The following is a 20875-nucleotide window of genomic DNA, read 5'->3' as shown; positions in this document are numbered from 1 at the left end:
GATGGAAGAATTATATATGTATAGTCGGAACAGGACAGTATAAAGAACAGTAGCTCTTTCCAATATTTTTTTTCTGTTATCTTATCTCGCGGGGCAGCTAAGTGGGTCACTTAGCACCGCCCGTTCCATAACTCAACATACCGCATTGGATGTAGGTACTTGTCTCCAGCTTCAACCTTGTTCTTTCATTATTTCCAACTTTGCAAGGTTCTCAAGTACACTGATCGATATAAAATGGCCAGCAAAGACTCAAAAGAAGACAAGGATGCGCTCGATGCGCTCGAGCTCGAAGCCAAGGAATTTGACAAGGTGAGCTACGATAAACTTGACGTATCATGACTCCTGCTAACCTCATATACAGGATGCTGAGATCGACCGTATCCTGAAAGCTTTTCGACTTGATGCGTACGCCAACAATTTAAATTCAATTTCGAGATTCTGATCTAACACTTTCAATAGTTATGCTGTTCTCGATCTCCAGCCCGGTGTTCCCGACTCAGACATCAAGGTCACTTACCGCAAGAAGTCCCTACTTATCCACCCCGATAAGACAAAGAACCCGCTAGCCCCGGATGCCTTCGACCGATTAAAGAAGGCTCAGACTGAGCTCATGGATGAAAAGCACCGCGAACGACTAGACGAGGCTATTGCAGACGCGCGCATGTTACTTATGCGCGAGAACAAATGGACTGTGGATAGTGAAGAGCTCAAGACAGAAGATTTCCGAAAGATGTGGCGCGCAAAGGCGCGAGATGTCCTCATTGACAACGAACACCGCCGACGCCGACAAATGAAGGCCCAACTCCAAGAGGAAGGCCGCGAGCAACGACGAACCGATGCCGAGTTGGAGGAGCGCAAGCGCAAGCGACAGCATGAACAAGATTGGGAATCTACCCGGGATGAGCGGATCAGCAGCTGGCGACAGTTTCAGAAAGGGCCGGGTGGCGATAAGAAAAAGAAGAAGAAGCTCAAGCCTATCGGTTGATAGCCTGGTGAGATTTGCGATGGAGTTTACTTTGATGACAGCACGAAAGGGACACGGCTACTCTACACACATTGTTGCGCTGGTATGTGAGTTAATTGATAACGATGAACGGTTTGGACTCTAATCAAGTCAGACACCACAAAGATCTACTCCTCACTCAACGTCGAAGCGGTCGTTATCGACCCAGGTAGGTACCGTGAGTGTGATGTCCCATTACCATCGTAGGATTGCATTCTATCTATCTTCGTAGCATCGTTCATATCAATGTGTATGATGTACCGTACAGTGATTTTAACTACAAAACTGATGAGGAGAGTGGCCTCGTTGGGGTTTCCTAGCCCCTTCTTTCTATACTACAGGATTAGTATACAACAGATCTGACGCTGTGAGCAGATCGACGTGAGTAGTAGTTGGGCTATCGTAACCCTCCACCGACGCCATACAACAAATAATAATAACCTTTTGAACACCAACAAATGCGCTTCCTCTATGTCGATACCTCTCCCAAGCATATGATACAATTCATGAGCGAAATATCTCTTATTTCTTATCATTGTCGTCAGGCTTCTTGGCAGAGCCGTCATTCTGACCTCCATCTTCGTTCGGCTTTTGATGAGCAGGGTGGTTGGTCAGAGTATGCCAGAGTGACTTGAGGAAGCCCTCGTCTCTATGCGATTCAGGATCGTTTGAGTCCCTTTGAAGATGGTCAGCACATCAGTCGTCACGATTGTGCATGATATATTTCCTTACCTTGAAGAACCAACGCCCATCACCCGCTTGGCTGTCTTATCGCCCATCTCATCCGCAAGCACCTCAACAATGGTTCGCTGGTTGGCGCTCAGGTATTTAGGCATAGTGACCCTGTACTCAACCCTAAGGTCACCGTTTCCGCCGCGTCGGGAACCGAGGCGCTTCATTCCCATGCCAGGTAGAGTGATCTTATCGCCGGTGTTGGTACCGGTAGCAACCTTAACGTTGACTGTTCCATCTAGAGTCGGAATCTCGGCGTGTCCACCCAACAAGGCAGTTGTGAGAGGGATATTGGCTGTATACAAAATATTGGAACCGTCTCGTCGGAATTTAGGATCCTTTGCGACGCGCACAAAGACATACAGATCTCCGTTTTGGCTACGAGCATTGGGTTCAGCAGCCCGGCCAGTAGGGGCTGCATCACCAGCACCGTCAACTCGGAGTCGCATGCCATCTTCGATACCTGCGGGGATGTCCACCGTGATCGTCTTCCTCTCCCTCACAACGCCATTTCCTGAGCAAGGCTTACACTCGGATCCCTTGGGGATAACCGTGCCAGTGCCGTCGCAAGTGCCGCAAGTAGACGCCATTTGAAAACCACCCTGCATATAATGTATCCGTGTACCAGATCCATCGCAAGCGCTACATGCGCTCCTTGACGTACCAGCCTTCATGCCGTTGCCCTTACATGTGCCGCAGGTGCTAAGTGGTGTAATCGAGATGGTCTTAGTTGTACCCTTCGCTGCCTCCATGAAGCTGATAGTAGATTGGACCTCGATGTTTTCGCCGACCAGGATCTCCTGCTGATAAGCTTGTTGCCGTGCTCGGCGGCCGAAACCTTGCTGTCCGGTGAATGCTGAGAAAATGTCTTCAAAGTTGACACCAGCTCCGAAACCTCCCTGGCCACCGAAGCCGCCGAAACCACCCTGTCCGCCAAAACCGCCGAAACCAGAGAACGGGTGTCCTCCGCCGAAGCCGCCACCACCTCCGGGGGCACCTCCTCCACTCGGGTCAAAGCCAGCGGCGCCGAATTGGTCATACTGCTCGCGCTTTTTGGGGTCGGACAGAATCTCGTAGGCGGACTGAATATCGGCAAACTTGTCCTTCGCTTGAGGGTCCTTATTGGTATCGGGGTGGAACTTTTTCGCTAGGCCGTAGTATGCCTTCTTAATATCGCTGGCGCTCGCGGTCTTGTCAACACCAAGAGCTTGGTAAGGATCCTTTTGCTGAACGGCATTTGTAGCATGGAACAACTAAACGGCGTTAGAGAAAGCCGAGCTATTATATCAATTGATATTTCTAATCACTCACCCGCTTCGCAGAAGAAGATTGAGATGCCTTCCCAGGAGAAGGCCGACGCTGAGAATTGACATGCCACACCGCAGTGTGAAGCTGGGCACCTTTCCTTAAACATTGAATCTTTGGTGCATTTTGCGCCAGGACCCGTGAGGGACGGGCGGCCTTTGATATCAAACTAGGATTCATGTTGAACTGCAGCAATTCATCTGACTCTAAGAAACCATATAAAGAAGTGAACAACAATGTTCAGAAGGAAAGGAAAAAAGAGGGTAACCGAGAGGAGAGGGAACCGTCACAGACGAATAGCGGAATAGCTCGTGATTCTCTTTTTTTCGAGACCTATCTCGAACTTTTCCACGGCCGGACAAGCCTCAGGCATCCAGCTTCGTCATAAGGGCCGGCTTCGGGCTACGCTTTTTAGATGAACGCCTATTGGTCGAAGCTTATGACAATGAACCTGAAGAATGGAAAAGCCGATTTAAAGCCAGTCGAAGGTCATTAGTAGATAAGATCTTGCGTAGGAAAAGCGTTAGGCGTTCGTTTCGCAAGTATTAAATTGTCTCGGTATTCCGTCTTATAACGTTTACGGCATTCAATCCCGGGTTTCAGAGCATGATGGAAAGACGTTGATCTCTAAGCACTTATGCCGAAAATATCCTGACTAGCCGAGGATTTTGAAACACATTTGCGATCCACGAAAAGCCGAAAACAATTCAGAGAACCGTAACCGATCCTTGAGTCTTAAACTGTGTTCAATGAGCAAGACAAAGTTACCGCATTAGCTCCAGTCTCTGTGGGTTAGGCCCGAAAACTCCCTTGCATGGTCGGCTTTCTATAGCTCTGCCACACATAGTTCCTAGGCTGTATTTAGTAGGCCGATGAGCGTTGTCATGGCTTGTCATGACAATGCCTCATGAGCGCCCTGCATGCTTTTCCAGAACAGTGAATTACTACTGTTAATTTCTTATTAGAATTGAGAAAGAAGGCCCAGCTAAGGAGAATCCTGATCGGGTTCATGCGCGAGCTCGTGGTCCATGCGCGAATCCGCAAACATAATACAGAACTCAAACTTATCGCCCGTTGGAGAAAAAAGTATAACCATGTTATTTGCACTCTCTACCTGTGCTGGTATGCGTAGCAGATAGTATAAACTCTGTGAGACTCTGTATACCATCAGAGTACCCTCCAAATGAAGTTGAAGAAACCCATTCCCTGCCATGCCAGACGTGGTATCCCTATGATGTAATGTGAAACCGTGCAAGACTTTGAGTCCATCGTAATAATAGACATCCGTATATGGCCAATGCAAACAAGCCTGTCTGCTCGTGCAGTCATATATAGTGTAGAAGTAGAAAATCACAAGCTGTGCGAAGCAACTGATGCTGTAACGCTTCATTTCAACGCCCAAAACTCCATACCAACATGCCCATCCCTTGCGTAAAACCCAATTGCTCTCTTATGAGCACCCGCCCCTTATTTCATGAAATTCGTATTCTTGCCGCCCGCGTATGGTTTAGAGATACGATTGGGATCGTGACGAATCTTGTAAATAAAGTCGACGATCACATCGTTCTCCTGTACACCCATTCCATTAAAGTGTTTGCGCACAGCGAGCGCAAGCTGGTCTTTGCTTTGTCGCCGGGCTTGTCGACGTCGGACCATGGTCGGAGAATGTAAACCAACGCTGTTGGGCTGCGACAGGATCCATTGGCAGTACGGGTTGGAGAAAGAGGTCGGGGTGTTGAGACGGTGCTCGCGACGGTAGGCATGGAGGACGTTTCGTTCGAAGGAACCCCATTGCAGCTGTAACAGACTCCAAGTTAGCATGACTATAGCAGAATGGAGGCGAATACGAATTGGCATGGAAGAAAGGCGAATGGCTTAACAGGCGAACGAGACGCTGAACCGAAGCAAGGCAGATGCTTCGGACAAGCTCTACGACCAGGCATGCTATCATGACCGTGTCATGCCTCTGATCCATGGATTCTCGAACACTGTCAAATCATCTGCAACCCAGAGGGTGGGAGACCAGAAGAGCGATCGAAGATCATGGTATGGAGGAGGGGGTTGACGAACGCTAGGAGGAACAGGCTCAGCAGGCGGCTGAGGAACAACAGCAGCGGCATTCTGAACCTCTCGAAGATGTGAATGATTTTGTTGACTGGCGTTTCGGCGCATCTTTGTTGAAGAATGGCCGTTTCCACCTTTTTCTTTGGAATTGGGAGCGTCCGACTTGGAGTCGTCGTGATTACGAGAGGATTTTGCGGGTGGCATGGTGGGCTGTGGAAAAGTGCGTCGATGTCGGCAGTGAAATTTGAGTCGTCGTAGAGAACAAGGACGATGAAATCTAAAAGTGAAATAGGTTACATAGTAGGATAAACGATGCCTGATTTGAGTGAGGAATTTGTGGAAGAGGAAATGAGGAAGGGGAGAGCTGGGTCAAGGTTGGCCGCTGTCGGTCGGTCCAGAAAAATAATGGAATTTGGGTCACGCACCACTGCTCCTGCCAGAGGACGGGAGACTGCGCTGCGCTTGCGCCTGCCGCACCTTCGACGTCACAGCCCCAGCTCTACAATTCAAGCGACCACAAAAATGGAAGGATTTACTGGCCAGCAGGGGTGAAAGACCCTGAAAAAAAGAACTCTCCCAGCCATTACCTTAGTACCTAGGTAGGTACCTAGGTACCTACTAGGTTAGTACCTTACCTTAGTACCATAGGGGAAGAGGGGGGTTTTTAAACATGCCTAGATGACAAAATTAGGCTGTCGACACCATGTTGGCAGTACCTATATGGTGTATTAAATTCTAATATCCTGTATGTACCTACCTTCAACAGCCAGTCAACAGCCTTAAATTGTCATCTAGGCATGTTTAAAAACCCCCCCAACCCGCGATAGGTAGAAATGGGACACTTTGTGCAATTACCTTAGTACTACTAGTCTAGTATGCTCTTGCCGTCCTTCATTTTTTTTTAGCCCCTGACTGACATCGCAAAAATCATTACACAAAAGAAGACATAATTTATTCTAGAAGGTTTCCATTGAGTCAAGACAGGTACTTAATTTGGAGAATCAGGGGATAGACGGGGCACAAAGCCCGAGGGTCCGGACCGGTAGGTGGCTCAAACGTCCTCAGGGTATTAGAAAAATTGGCCGGTGGAAACATTGCAGACGAAATTAGCGGGACACTTTATGCTCCGAAGACTATAGTTCTTAGACTATTTATTGTTGTACCCTAAGACCTAGGAGGTAAGTTTTTCTGCTACTCATTAGAACGTCCATGTCGGGCTGTCTGTACTCTTTCAACAGTGAATGCTCGAAAGTTTATAACGAAACATACTCTTCTCCTGACGCCTCACTGACGTCAGTCGTCCTGTTTCCGGTCGCTGGGATGTAATCTAGGGAGTAGATATGTTCTCTATGGCCAGCCACTGACAAGAGAATTGTCCCTTCTGGCTGGACCTGACTACTAACCTATCTAGAACAGGTACCAAATGCAAGACGACCTACTCTGTACTGAGGAACCATTCACGTTCATAATCAAGAGACAAGCTCCGAAATTCGGTAGATCACTTTATTTACTTTAGTACCTGCCTACTAAGGTACTTTGGCCTCCACGTGCCTCTTCGCTAGCAGCATGCCGTGCTTCACGTCTATTTGCTGCCCCATAATCAACTATGCCCCTCAGTAATAGTGTTCCGATCATATGGATGGGTTAGTAGTACTGTACAAAGGAAAAGCGAGGTCGCTTGAATGAGAAAATTGTTTTGCATTTTGATTGATTGAAATAACTAGTTACCTATGTAGCCACCCCCTCATCGGTGGCCAACTCAGCCGACTCTCGTTATTTGCTATAGCTTCGTAGGTCTCTGTCCGACCGTCGATCAATTAAGCAGTGTTACATACTAGGTACGTTAGCATTAGCTTTTAGTGGCTCCGAAATCTGTCATGAGATCTCTTCGGATGAATGTCTAATGTGGTGGGACCTGTCTTCTGCCAACTAAAGACCCCCACGTTACCAATGAAGTTTAACTGCCGTGCTGGTGTGAGCCGATCAGTTCAACAAACAGTCAATCGCTCGTGAAGCGCGGCATCATCTTTATTATTAGCCTCTTGAATCGTCTTGGAACAAGATCTCAATACCCCATCTCCACTTGTGATCCGTCAGCTTGGGACGAAACACGCAGTCACATCTAATCATGTGCACTTGGTCTGCCAAGTAAGGTTATTGACACATCGGAAGTCGGGGATTTTGTTAGACACAATCATGCATATTCTTTTCGTCTGGCGACGGAGTCTTTGATCATGAAATATAGCCCAACGCACGATTGCCGCAACTTAACACAGAGGTTTGGACTACTTTTCTCCTCGATGGAGAACTAGGCAGGTCATTCAAAAGTTAAGAATTTATCGACACTCGTTAGGGAATGATTGTGAGTACCATGGAGCTCAAAAGTGTAGTGTAAAGCTTGGCAGATTGATATGTGCCACCATGTCGTGCATAGGTCGGAATCATGATCACACCGTATGACAACATGAGCAAGTCCTCGTCGAAACAATCTAATCAACTCAAAGACACCATGTGCACATTCAACAACCACACTGCTGGCAGATGCTATGTAGCCAGTTCTCATGCAGGACCCATTCATCTGGAGGGATGTTCCCCGGACTCTGCTATCCTAGTCTGCAAGTTGAGTTCTCCTATCTACAATACTCTGCAATCCATTACGTTGATGTTGAAATTTCCATGAGTGAACGGAACTCGACTTCTGCATGAAAGGCGACCAATAGAGAGTATTCCTGATAAGGGTTGGACTGTACGTCTGGAGTGTGGACAAATCAGGACACTCGAATTGGGATGAACCTGCATACCTGGAGGAAATAGTTGCAGGTGGAGGAGATGCGAGCCAATGTCATTCCCAGTCAGATGTATCAGCCGCTGTGGAGAAGGGAACCCCGGGGAACTGATCAGCCGACATATTAGCGCTGAGACACTTGACAAGTCTCGAAGCTGCCCTGTTCTGTCTTCTATTTTGTGTCTGTCTGAGCCTTTGAGGAGCGAGCAGGACTGACTGTATTGTTTAGGTAGTGTCGGATCATTTTACTGAGAACGCTATCTTGTCCTACATTTCCACGTTGGAGAAATAGAGCAATGTGTTCTCCTTCTTAACAGCACAACCCTGGCCCAGCAGGTGCCCTGAACCAGCTCTTTGAATTCATGGTGGCTACGAGTTGGAAGGGACAACAGCCTCGTTCAACTACGACCATTAAGTGCCAAGTATTGTACTGTGCCAATCTAGCATCTGTTTATTATTTTTGCCAAGCGACGACTCTCGCCTTGAATGGCAAGATATCGGCTGAAGACTTGGATATGTTACAACGTAGTTATCAGATATTTGGTTTTATCATATCAGATCGAGCCCGTTTAAGTCCTCAAAGACAAAGTCGAGAATTAAAAGAAAAGAAAAATACATATGCTGCATTGAGATGGTAAATCGTTGCCAGTTACAGTAGTCGAATCGTGCTGCAGATCAACGATCGCCAACCATGTATGTAAAACTGGAGAAAGACAAAAAGAAATATGAGTAAAACTGCTGATATAAGTGTTTCCGTAGATAGTCCTTGACTTGATTTCAAAGAATTACGTACTGCAACCTTGAATACTCACGATAAGCGCATGATGGTGTAGCTAGAATCGAGCTGACGAGCATGGTTTGGAAAACTTAAAGCGGCCCGCCGGCTGGCAATTAGACGTAAGGTATCCAGGTATAATAAAGGCAGTTCTGAATGGTCCGTGGGGTTTCGGTTCCCTTCTTGGCTCGGGGAGAGTGGTCCGAGATTGATCGTGATATGTTGTCGATTGTAAGCGACTACCTGCCTACTTCTATTGTATGCAGCATGCACGAAAGAGAAAGCACAGACTGCGCTTTTTTTTGTCCAACACTAAGAAAATTGATAAAGACGACATGGTTGGTTTCTGACCCAATACCTAGTGCTTATAGCGTAGCAGTGTCTCACAAAATCCTTCAAACAAGACCACGAAGATGGTTTGGTTCATGCTTTATGGCCAGCGTGATAACTTTTGGTGCTTCAAGGCGTTTACGCACTTGAATACAGCTGCAGTTCAAGGTGGCTGCTTCGGTCAGATGAAAAAAAGATGAGAACAGACGTTGTCACATCCAAAGCACAACATCCCTGTGCAGCCCATCCTTCTTGGAGCCAGGGTCTTTTCATCCTAAAGTTGTGAAACCTGGTCGACTCTGGAATGTCGGGTTTGCCATGTATCCATTATACAAGTGTAAATAAGCTAGGTAGGTTGACGAGCGACATATCTTTGTCTAGTTACTCGATGTCTATATTTTTGATGAGACTGAACATGATGGTTTTACGTGCAGCAAAGCAAAACTAATATCAAAAGAATAAATAGGATTCGAAATGAGGCTGCGCTAAATGGATTGTGCAGGGATAAGCAGTAGTGTGCGTGGAGAAGAAGCAAGCGGACGCTTTACCGAGAAGGTAAAAGGCATGGACGGTACGAAAAGGGTTCAGGCTCCATTGGCATCCATGATTGCACTCGACCCTTTTACCCCATCCATTTCATTAAAGTCCATTCGAGTCCCCCCACTCTCTCCCCCAGGTCGTTTACTTCAGTTCAAGTCAAGTTCACTCCAGTCCAGCCCATCCCACGCCGCGAAGCCATTTTATGGCCTATTGTTTACGTTACAACATAACTTATACTATTTTCGCTTCTTGTTACGGCCGATAGCCTTGGAGTTGCTTCTTGTTATACGCGCCTGATTTGTCGTTTGATTCAGTACTGTCTCATATAGGTCTATTCCTGATTACCTCCAGACAAGTCTCAGCCCCCTCAATCTAACGTTAGAAAAGAAACGTCACGCTCTCGAATGTACCTAGGTAATCTTATTAGCCCGTCTTTGTTTCTCTTTCTTCGTTGCTCTTCATCGGCTTCCAACATCCTTCTGTCACACTTGTGTTGCAATCTGCCACACATCTGTGTGTAATAAATCGATCCTCCAGGTAGGTAGTAATGATATTTCTTATCCTTCTACGTCTATTCAAATCCCAATCCTTTTTTCCCCACGTTCCGTCTACCCTTTGCCAATGCCACTCGGATTGGACTGCAGGGGCCGCATTCTGGCGCCTATAACTACATGTTGCTCTTCTTTCTTTACCTCACCAAAAGAGCCAGAGAATCATCAGATTACCGTGGATTATTGGACGATAGCGGTCAAATATGATGTCGTCAGACCCTATGTTCAATATTGGGTCCCGCCCATCTGGTCTTGGCTCCTGCTGCCCAAATCGTCCGACCTTGCCTGCTACACGACAACGGATTGATTTGATTATACCTCTTGTAACCAAGTTTCCAAGGATCGCCTCGTTACAAACGTCAGTCAAAGCGTCCCGTTCTTTTTACCGAATGTTAGGCGAGTCGTAGATAATCGACAATTTCACATCGGCTTTATTGTACAGACTGTCAGATAGACAGACTGTACTTGTACCTGTACCCACCCCCACGAAAGCCTCCAGCGCCGCAACGGCATCTCGCTCTCGGCAGCAGCCGCTTTCAAATCTCGTCTTCTCCATAGTCGAAGAAGGGCTATTACAAGATAAAACGGATCAGCAATGCGATAACCCACAACCTCGTTCATTTTGGCTTCTCTTCTCGTCTCCAATCATGTCATGGTCCCACATCCCGTCTTCCCCAAGCTGGCCCGTGGTTCCTCGATCCACCTACCCTCATTTTAGCCGCAGAAACACGCGACACTTATTGTCCTTCGCTGCTAACATTGCGGAACCAGTCCGACCGTTGAGACCTCGTCGACTCTAATAGAGTCATCATAAAAAGTCTGGCGTCCAACTTTAATCAGGCAAATACCGACGTTCCGTTCCGTTACACTACGATTTCTAGTGGCCGTTGTCAGCCCGTCGCCGTCGATTCGAGACACATCCAAGCTTCCCCATTCTGCCATGCGTTTTACCTGCAGCATCGTATCAATTTATAGGGGTCTTTAACAGAGCAATTAACGTACACGATTTATTTCCGCCCAGTCCCACTCACGCGGCGCCCCCGGTCATAACCAAGTCAACCCCGCTATTAAACCCAGCTGCAACGGCACGCTTTGCGACAGCGCAGCGCAACGCAGCAATTACGAACCGTCATTCACTGCATAATACAGTACGCGCCCTGGCCTACCAACGCCCGGCTGCTGGCTATCCATTGCCTGCCAGTTTGTTCGTACACTGGCTTGATACCCCAGAGTTCTTCTCTTATTATATCTAATCGTTCCGTACTCAACAACCTCTTCTGAACGGGTCATGGCATCTGTTGTCACGAACCAAGTGAAACCAACTTTACCCATTTCTCCGGTGAGCTCCGGCGCAATGGGACCTCAAAATATATCGCCTCGCGACACTACAGATCCCTCAGCGCGTGGCCGACGAAGAAGTCGCTCGCCCGAAAATGACGGTCCTGAACAAGATGCAAGAGGCGAGGGAAACCGAGACGGTCCAAATGGCGCATCCTCCAACTCGGACGGTCCAGGCCCTGCCAGAAAACGAAGACGCAGTCGAAAAGGCTTGGATAAGAGGTTCGAGTGCAGTGCTGAAGGTTGTGGAAAAAGCTATTCGAGAGCCGAACATTTGTATGACTTGACATTGTGCAACACAACGACACATATGCTGACATGCAACACAGATATCGACATCAACTCAACCACAACTCCAAGCAAACTTACCACTGCACCTTTCCTAACTGCACACGGACATTCGTTAGGGGGGATCTTCTCAAAAGGCACATGGACCGGCATGCGGCAAAAGGATCACAGCTTAATCAACGAGACAGCATGGCCGGGCACATGGCGCCAGCCATCGCTCCTGGTCAACCACCCAACTTCAGCCGAAACAACTCCATGGATTACGGAAAGTCCCAGCCAACGAACATATCTTATCAGACGTCACAAATCCCAACACCCAGTCCCTACTCGCCCATGGGTAATGTTCCAGCAGGGATGTACCAAAACGGGCATGTACCTAATGGCATGGAAAACTACATGTCGCCGACTCAAGGCTACGACAATCGCACACCCCAGCTTAGCCAACCTCAATCGCCCGCAATGTCACAAAGACCTTCAATATCAGCCGGCAATTCACAGTACAACGTGATGTCCCCCATTGCTAACCAGCATGGTTTCCCAACCCAACAAAACGTGGCACAGAACTCATTTGTCAGCCAGCAGAACGTTATGCCTATGAATTTGCCTCCTGCTCAGTACTCTAGTGGGCAGGATTCTACCGTTGTCACTTCGGCTGAGTACTCGGAGCCAGGCACCACGCAAGCTAGCGAGATGATGATGCTTGATCAGATGGCCATGCCCGCGACTGTCCCTGTCTTTGGAGAAGGTGGTGATCTGAACAAGTCCCCTTACGTCGGAATGCCTGAGGATTTCATGGCTTATCTTTTTAATTCCCCAAGCCAGGCAATGACTCCGGTTATGGGTCCGAACTACACAAAGTCAGTAGCACCCCAAGATGCATGAGTGGCCGTACTAACCCCCAAACCTTAGTTATGCCGAGCTTCAAAGCAATCAGTTCAATATATCCCTTTTGGGCACTGACAGTAACTCACTCGGATATTTTCCAAGTGCTCCCCAGCAGGTCATGGCTGTCAACAATCTTCTAGATCAGCACGTTCCTGAAGCCACAATATCTGAGGAAAAAAGCCAAGAATTGTTCGACTTCATCAAAGAACGCTTTCATGATAACAAGCATGCCCCGCCTGACCGCCAGTGGGTCGACCTACTGGAGGGCGATCGCTCGAATGGCGACCACATGCTGAGCAAGAGGATGATGCAGGCTTATATTGGCTCGTACTGGTATCACTTTAGCGACCAAATGCCCATACTTCACAAGCCTACGTTCTCGCCCGACAAAACTCCGAACCTCTTGTTGCTTGCTATGATGGCTATTGGGGGTGCTTGTCTAGATCGGACACATGGACATAAAGTGACAAGAGCAAGTGCTCAGTTGTCCAACTTTCTTGCGTGGCATCTCCGTTGGGATATCTTTATGGATGTCAACTTTCGACCGCCTGCCAAACTATGGATCTTTCAGTCCCTGATTCTGCTTGAACTTTATGAAAAGATGTTTGCTACAAGAGAACTCCACGAACGGGCCCATATCCACCACGCCACCACAATCACTTTAATGCGAAGAGGACGGTCCCTGATCGGCAAATCTGCATTAGATTCTCCGCCAAACCCCCGTGATGGATCCAACGGTTCTCGACAGTCCTCCACCTCCAGCACCACTGGAACGGCCGATAAGTGGTGGGAACATTGGGTCACTAACGAAGCAACCAGACGTGCGGCGTTCGCTGCATTCATTGTTGATTCAATTCATGCCACCATGTTTGGCCATTCAGCGGTAATGGTCGCTCATGAAATGCGACTCCCTCTCCCATGCGATGAATCCATGTGGAGAGCTGGAAGCAGCTCCGAGGTCTGGAGGATTGACTCAAATTTGCTGTCGAACGGTATCAAACCAACTTCATTTTTGGAAGGTCTGAAGCGAACACTGAGTGGCCAAGACGTTCACACAACTTCATTCGGTAGAACAGTCATCATGACAGGTCTCTTGAGTGTATCATGGCACATGCACCAGCGGGATCTCCAGGTCAACGTCCTCGGCGGTGGTATTATCCAAGCTCTGGGTGGCCGTGACCGATGGCGAGCTACTCTTACACGAGCATACGACACTTGGAAAGCAGATTTCGATAAGCATCTGGAGCGGAATGAAGCGGCTGATCCCTACCAGGACGACGCTACTAAGAGGCAAGAGTTCAATGTCGTGTTTGAAAGCCGGACAGTTTTACATCATTTGGCTCACATGGCCATGCATGCCGATATTGTCGACTGTCAAATGTTCGCTCGGGCAAAGCGTCTCCTTGGTCGAACTATAGGGCCTCAAGAGTTCAATAGTGCCCAAAGGCGGATCAAAGACCACTGGGCCCATTCGGCAAGGGCTAGAGATGCTGCTTTTTATGCAATCAAATTTCTTTGCTCCGTTCTGGCTCCTGATCAGGTGTCCCCGGCACACGCTGGCGGTTATCATCTTGATGAGCCATACGACGCCCGCGACGATGTTCTTTTGAACCGGCCATGGGTCATGTACTTTGCTGCCCTGGTCGTCTGGAGTTATGGGTTCGCACTGGAAGGTCCCTGTCAGAATATTTCACTACCTACCAACAAACAGGAGAAGCTTCAGCACATGAGAAACTATTTTATCAAGTTTGGCACCATTGAGAATCCGGCCGATTTACAGAACAGAACAGGGTTTAACTCGAACACAGCTCTTCTCATGGTTCTAAAAGATACTTTCGAGACAACACGTTGGGAACTCCTCCATGAAGCTGCTACACTGTTGAACAATTGCATTGTTTTGAATCAGGGCGGGACAATCGCCTGAGTCTAAGAAGACAATGCCTCTCATGAAGGTACAGCCTGGTGACTTAAGACGCAAAGAGTATAAATGGATAGAGACGGCGCGCATGGAACAGTTTAAAATCGTACGAGATATGACGGATGGAATATGGTGATTTATTTAGATAGAGTTTCATATGTCGGGCTGTCTTTTGCTTCGTATACCCCTATTGTTATTTTGCAGAATGCCATGTTTTTTTTTTCGAACGAATATTTCAACAAACAACGAACTTCTTCTGCTCAAAATCAGCGAGCAGAAAAAGAGGTGAAGTGGTATGACAGATGATATTACCCAAATACATCATACTTGATAGGCATGAACCGGTATCCAGCGACAACAGATTCTAAATATTGTACAAGCCTCTCCTTCTCATCTCCCTGTCAGACTGGATCCACCATCGTACTGCACACTACTTCTTCGGAGGAACGACATAGGACTATTAAGCCGCTTTGTTGGCGCTCCGTCGTTTCCTCCCAGAACACCAGGCGGCAATCCAAGTGTCGGGATACTAGCTTCAGGGACTGCCTCCAATGCCGGCGCTGTTGCAGGCGTACCTTGAACCTTTTGGCCCTTCTCTAAAGCTTCCCTGTAAAACTCCTCGAGCGCTGTCTTGTTCTTACAGAAGTCGTCAATCTCGGCATTGAGAGAATCCGGATCAGGAGTTGTTGCGGGTATAGGTTTGTTGTGCTGTTGGTCAGCCGGTTTCAGCGCTGGCGAGTGGAAATAATGCGTTGGTTTGAGGAGGGGCGAGGATAGCGTTGCTGATTCTGACATGCCAAAAGTTGAGTAGGGACCATACGATGCCATGCGGCCGCCGCGTTCAACCGCAGTGGGCGGATCGATTGAACGCATGCCCGCCGGTCGATTGCTATACAAACGGTTTGCCAGAATTAAGAAATCGCCTTCATCCGTGATCTCCGCCAGGAGAGTACCACTCCGATGGATGTACTGGGTGTATTTGTAATCAGGCTTGCCCCATGAGTAGCTCACATCAACGTTGCTTGGGAAATTGGATGCCGCTTCAGTATCGAGGACAAAATCAAACTTCTTAAGAATCGCCGTTTGGTAGAAGTGCTTGTTTGGAGATGTTGTCGGGCCCAGGGAGTTGGGGTCAATGTACGTCTCGGGCTTCTGATCCGGAGGACGAGCTGCCAACTTGATGTGATATGGCTTTCGGAAAGGATTCGTCTCAGTGATTGTGCATGCCTCCTTGATGGGTAACTCGACAAGTCGCAAGCCGTACTGACTGGCTTCTCGTGCCCAGCTCTCAACTGCGTCTTCCACCAGCTTCGTAGTCACGTTCATCCAGTCGATACGAATATGGTAACAGCTGTCAGGGTTGTGGAGACGGTCGTAATGCAGATCAATCCTCTCTGGTCTATAAGACCGCTTTCGATGGTCAACATCGTACTTTATGACCTTGCTAAGCACGACTCTAGGCCGCTTTCCCCCATGGGGGAGTGATATAGTTGGCGTTGTTGAGGTTGACGCAGGAGAACCACTTTCCTCAACTGAACGAGCCGACATCAAGGTCCGAGGTGAATCTCGATTCGAAGATTCGATACTTGGCGTTGGCGGCACCGTAGCCCGTCGAGTGTTGAACCATCCTACATGAGGCTTGGCAAACTCACTGGCGATTTGATAGTAGTAGTTACCATCTCGGAACTGGTGGCGCTTGTCAACATGAACAAATAGGCCCTTGTCTTTTGGATTTGCAGACTTTAGTTCGTCATGCGCCATCAAGGCATTGCCCAGTGCCTCGGCATCTTCTCGAGTGTCGAGATCTTCAAAGTTGTCAAGCAACCATGTCACCATGTCAGATCCGATGAAACACGCAGAGTAGAGGCGAAGATGCCATCTGCGGTTCTGCAGCCTAACACCTCCATTCTCAACAGGCTGCTGCATGACATCAGCCAGGGCTGATAAGTTCAGATTTGATTTCTTGAAACGGTCCTTAGCCGATACCAGTCCCTTTCGATTGGCACCTTCCACCCCTTCTGTGAGAGGAAGTGTCTCAACTTCAGCGGCGATAACAACTGAGGGATCATCTGTTTTCCACACGATATCCAGGGGATTGGGGTCTCGTCGTCGCTTCTGTTGAGCAAGTGAATGATACTTCCGCTCAGGTGGAGGAATGTAGCGATACTTTTGCCATGATTGAGCAAGACGCTTAATACCTTCAATTCGTACCTCTTCGGCGTGGTCCCCAGTCTGCGTCCTTGATATTGGAACATCCTTTCGCAAGACAGGGATAAGGACGAATCTTGCGCGCCAGAAACGAAGGCTGTCTGACATTTCATTATGGTGCCCAGCAATGTAAGAGTCAATCATGTTCCAGTTGCGGTCAGTGCGGGGAGTGAGGAGGTCAATCTCGCGGGCTTCATAAGTATCATCCAACAATGTCCGGATTGCAGGTTTGTAAATTGGCGAAAAACCTTGGGATGTGAATGAAGTATCTGTTGGCTTTCGCATGAAGATGTTTACCTCAACCTCCGTACCATTGACGCACGAAAGTTGATGAATGCTGTTGCCAACCGACATAAAGATACTAGTGCCATCCTCCAGGGGTGTATCTCTTGAGAAGATGTCACCAATCTTGATCAAGTTCTGTCCAAACGCACGAGCAACTAATGGCCCTACCACAACTTGGAAACCCTGAGTGAAACGCAAGCTGATGAGCTCCTGAACAAATTCCTGTCGCGACTTGGGCGTCTCCACCAGGTCATCGTCTGCATCCTGCTCGACAGTGTACGGATGACGGTGGTACTCAGTATCGAACTGTGTCTTTGAAGGGAAGTACTCTGTGGTGAGGGGCACAGACGCGGGACAGCAAAGAGCTTTCCACTTCTGAACCTTCATTTGGGTGATTTGAGGATAAACATGTTGCCATCGACTATACAATACAGTGTCGTCAATTGCAAGACTTTCCGGGTTCGAGGGGTTTACAAGAGTCAGCCATGGGGTAATGGCAGTGGTGGGCGAGAGAGTTGTAGGTAGATCTTGAACGGCATCACTAAGTGCACCGGCACGCAGCTTGTTTGTGTATAGTTTCTGTGCGTCATCAGCACGAAGGGCTTCCGAGTACCTCAGGTCACGATCGTCATCCCGCTTTTGCTGACGATTATTAAACGACGAGCCAATCGTGGTCACATCAAGTCCAGAGTTGTTTCTTTTGAGAATAGGAATACTGGGAGTCATAGGCACCCCTTCCACGATAGTATCCGGGGCGTCAAGTCGATATTTTTGAATAGAAACTGAAGATGGGTGGCTGGTGATTGTCTGTGGAGAGCTCGGTCGTAGTTCTGGACGGATGCGAGGCGTTGATGGCTGTTTCCCCTCGCCGGAAGAGACACCAGAAGCGTTGACTGTCTCAGCTTTAATCTCTGCAACCACAGCCTTGGGGGCAGCAATCCCAAATCCGCGCTGGCCCAGACTGATCTGCCTCATCAGCTTGGGTTGTTTCGCTACTTGTTTGGGAGGCTTTGGCGCTGGTTCGGCGCTCTTTTTGAGACTGGTTGGAGATGGCTTGTCGCCATCTGTGATATTCATTGACAGCTTCCTTGCCGAAGCACCAAGAATTGGGGCCTTTTTCTCGGGGAGGGAAGTTCCATAAAGACCAGAATCCTCCGCCAACTGCCTTCTCGTAATTTCATCCAGGTCCTTGGCATACCTTGACGAGTGGTGCCGACTGCGGCCATGAGAAATTTTGGCCCTATGGTCATCGAACTCTTGCAATTGCTTCCACAATGATTTTTCACCAGGTCTTGCCAATCTGTCTGGAACAAACCTTTGGAATCCAGACGTGTGATCGTAAAGACCTTCTGGTGCCCGTCTGCTGGGAATGTAGACAGTATCGTTGATACCAGTATTACGATATTTCTGCGACGACGGCGGTTCAGTGATGTTGGCGGGGAAGTGAGTATCGACTTGTAAAGGTGTCGTTTCTATCTCGTTTGTTTCAAGGACACTTCTCATCTGCAACGCGTACATACGACATCGAATGTTGAACTCGTCTTCGTCGTCTTGCATGACTTTGTTGGACACGGACAAGGCAATACCCTCATACGAAAGAGCCTCATCAGACGCCCCGGTCCAGAACGAGACATGAAGCCATTGCGGAAGCGCAAAGCACCATTGGTCGCTTGTTGCCATGGATATGAGGGGGTCTGCACGGCGTGAAAGGCTCATCCCTTTCGAAGGCGAGAATGATTCACCAAGTGATTGATAGCTCCCTATCACTGGAGTAGGGTGGTTTGGCGTACTATCACGACTGTGAAACGATCTCGAGAAGCTCGACCGATGAGCTTGGCTGTGGTCATCAGAATACTGCGGGTTGCGATACTTGAATAGAGGCACTGAATGCAGCGGCATTTTGGGCATGCATATCAGATCAATACCAATGCCATTCCCTACCAATGCTTCGGTGGTTCTCCGCAAGGTCTCATAGTCCACTTCGAAAACACCAGAACCAGGGCTGATTACTGCAATTGAAATACCTGTCCTGGTGAGGTCTCTATCAATATGGTCATGGGCGAACTGAGATGAAGCTAGATTTATAGCTTCTAAAACATTGCCATACATGGCATAAGTTGACTCAGCCTTGACACGAGACGAGGGAGTATCTTTGGGGATAGAGTCCGGGCCGTTGATCTCAGCCTGAGCGTTGAGCTTGTGGTGATACAAACTGATATCCCGGCGGAAGAAGTTGAATTCTACCTTCAACTGGTGCAGGATCTTTGTCCATTCCCCACTGCCCATCTCGCTGACCACGACTCGGTAAAAGTCTTTGTATGGCCGACGCAGCCCAGATGGCTGTATGCCAGTGTAAAAGTCGCCGGAGAGGCCGTCGAATTCAGCTGTCAAACCGGTATCATATTCTACACGCGCAAAGAGTACGATACTGACCAAGTGTTTGGCCTTGAGCATAGCCCATCTCTTGAACAACGCAGGAAGAAACCCATTGACGACTTTGTTGAACATGATTTCGCCAGAGCTTTCTGCATCGAATTCCCACATTTCTTTAGCCATCTGGATGAAGAGAACGTATCTTGCTGATTCACTCCGAAAGATGGGCCGAGTGTCGCGGGTGAAGAAGGCAGAGTGTGTCTTGCGACTATCGACATAAATTGCGGTGACTTGCGCCTTGATGGTCCCCATAAACAAAACAGATTGGCCTTTGTAAACGGTTCTTCCTGTCAGTTCTCCAACAGTCATTCTCCAAATATCTGATCTGGATAGGTATTGGTCTTTGAAAGACAGTTCTACGTGAGAAGCTTCGATGGCAGGGTTCTTTGCATCCACCTTGGTTGAAATTAGCATCACGCATCTCATGTTGAGAGGGATCTCTCACCATTGTCAAAAGAACCTGAGAACCTTTCTTCATCCCAAACGCATCAGCAATATGCTTCAAGACATAGACCTCAACGTCAGGGTTCCGTGTCTTGGTTTCTTGAGGCATATCTTTGGCAACAAAGAAATACTTGAAGCCCGCGCCATCCCCATTTTGAGTGCCTGACGTTCCCTTGGAAGCATCTTGATTTTGCTTGCTACTAGCACCATGTCCAGCCGAGATCTTTCGCAGGTCGTCCCTCACAGTCGAGATGCACATCAACATTCCAGGCTTTACATCGGCGCCTACTACATCGAAATTGAGCAGGACCTCATCCCGGGCATAGCCTTCGTTGACTGTCACAGTACATCTGCGTTCTATTCTTGTTCGCTTCTCATCTTTGACAGTGGAATGGGTCGATACGCTCGCAGGGGAAACAGGAACCTCGGCATGGGAGCGATCTAAGCTCGACTTGCTATACTGTCGCCAGTGCGGCGGTCCCATACGCGGGACCGGGTTCCTGTTGGTACCATTTCGTGACATGGGATCGGGCTGTCGCTCGCTCGCTATAGAGGAAGATTCGACAGAGCTCGATATGATCCTGTAGCTCGCATGTTGCTCTGAGTGGATTGATCCGATTGACTAAGTCGATCGCGAGGCTGTTGATGGGGAATCGCTTGTCGCAAGCGGGCATGGTCAGTAGCATGAGCACTGGAACGTGAGGTTGGTGGTCGCGGCAGAATCTTTTCACCGCCTTCCTCCCATGGCGGGAGATTCGTTGTCAAGCAAGCACTATTGTGTAATATGATTGGCTATCTGCCTACTGCTTCAGAGAGGTGCACAGTAACTTGGATTAGTAGTTACCTGTGAGTGCACTGAAACTTGAAGGACAAATCTCAATTTATAGGTACCTACATAAGAGCAATTCTTAGGTTGCATAAACCTACAGTCAAGATAATAGGACCCAGTAAGCTCGTGTGGGACCTGGTTTTATTGTCTTTTACCACGCTG

The 20875-nt window shown here is 48.4% G+C and overlaps 5 protein-coding genes across 5 annotated transcripts; 2 read left to right on the top strand and 3 right to left on the bottom strand.

Moving 5' to 3' along the window:
* Positions 1 to 234: 234 nt before the first annotated feature.
* Positions 235 to 985, top strand: FPOAC1_011875 (uncharacterized protein; the record flags this gene model as incomplete). Its single annotated transcript, XM_044856242.1, has 3 exons — positions 235 to 309; positions 362 to 405; positions 460 to 985. 3 exons carry the CDS (start codon positions 235 to 237, stop codon positions 983 to 985), a joined length of 645 nt encoding a protein of 214 aa, XP_044703555.1.
* Positions 986 to 1525: 540 nt separating this feature from the next.
* FPOAC1_011874 (uncharacterized protein) lies at positions 1526 to 3220 on the bottom strand (the record flags this gene model as incomplete). Its single annotated transcript, XM_044856241.1, has 3 exons — positions 1526 to 1679; positions 1736 to 2988; positions 3047 to 3220. The coding sequence occupies 3 exons, from the start codon at positions 3218 to 3220 to the stop codon at positions 1526 to 1528; spliced, it is 1581 nt and encodes a 526-aa protein (XP_044703554.1).
* Positions 3221 to 4507: 1287 nt separating this feature from the next.
* FPOAC1_011873 (uncharacterized protein) lies at positions 4508 to 5308 on the bottom strand (the record flags this gene model as incomplete). Its single annotated transcript, XM_044856240.1, has 2 exons — positions 4508 to 4837; positions 5048 to 5308. 2 exons carry the CDS (start codon positions 5306 to 5308, stop codon positions 4508 to 4510), a joined length of 591 nt encoding a protein of 196 aa, XP_044703553.1.
* Positions 5309 to 11439: 6131 nt separating this feature from the next.
* FPOAC1_011872 (uncharacterized protein) lies at positions 11440 to 14520 on the top strand (the record flags this gene model as incomplete). The annotated part of the gene is made up of 3 exons (XM_044856239.1): positions 11440 to 11699; positions 11753 to 12568; positions 12621 to 14520. The coding sequence occupies 3 exons, from the start codon at positions 11440 to 11442 to the stop codon at positions 14518 to 14520; spliced, it is 2976 nt and encodes a 991-aa protein (XP_044703552.1).
* A 384-nt stretch (positions 14521 to 14904) lies between these two features.
* On the bottom strand, positions 14905 to 20407 carry FPOAC1_011871 (uncharacterized protein; the record flags this gene model as incomplete). Its single annotated transcript, XM_044856238.1, has 2 exons — positions 14905 to 19836; positions 19886 to 20407. The coding sequence occupies 2 exons, from the start codon at positions 20405 to 20407 to the stop codon at positions 14905 to 14907; spliced, it is 5454 nt and encodes a 1817-aa protein (XP_044703551.1).
* Positions 20408 to 20875: the final 468 nt, after the last annotated feature.

The sequence above is a fragment of the Fusarium poae genome, chromosome 4 (assembly GCF_019609905.1).
Source record: "Fusarium poae strain DAOMC 252244 chromosome 4, whole genome shotgun sequence".
NCBI classification, from domain to species: Eukaryota; Fungi; Ascomycota; class Sordariomycetes; order Hypocreales; family Nectriaceae; genus Fusarium; species Fusarium poae.
The sequence above is the reverse complement of the archived record's forward strand: the minus strand, read 5'-3'. Positions and strand labels throughout refer to the sequence as shown.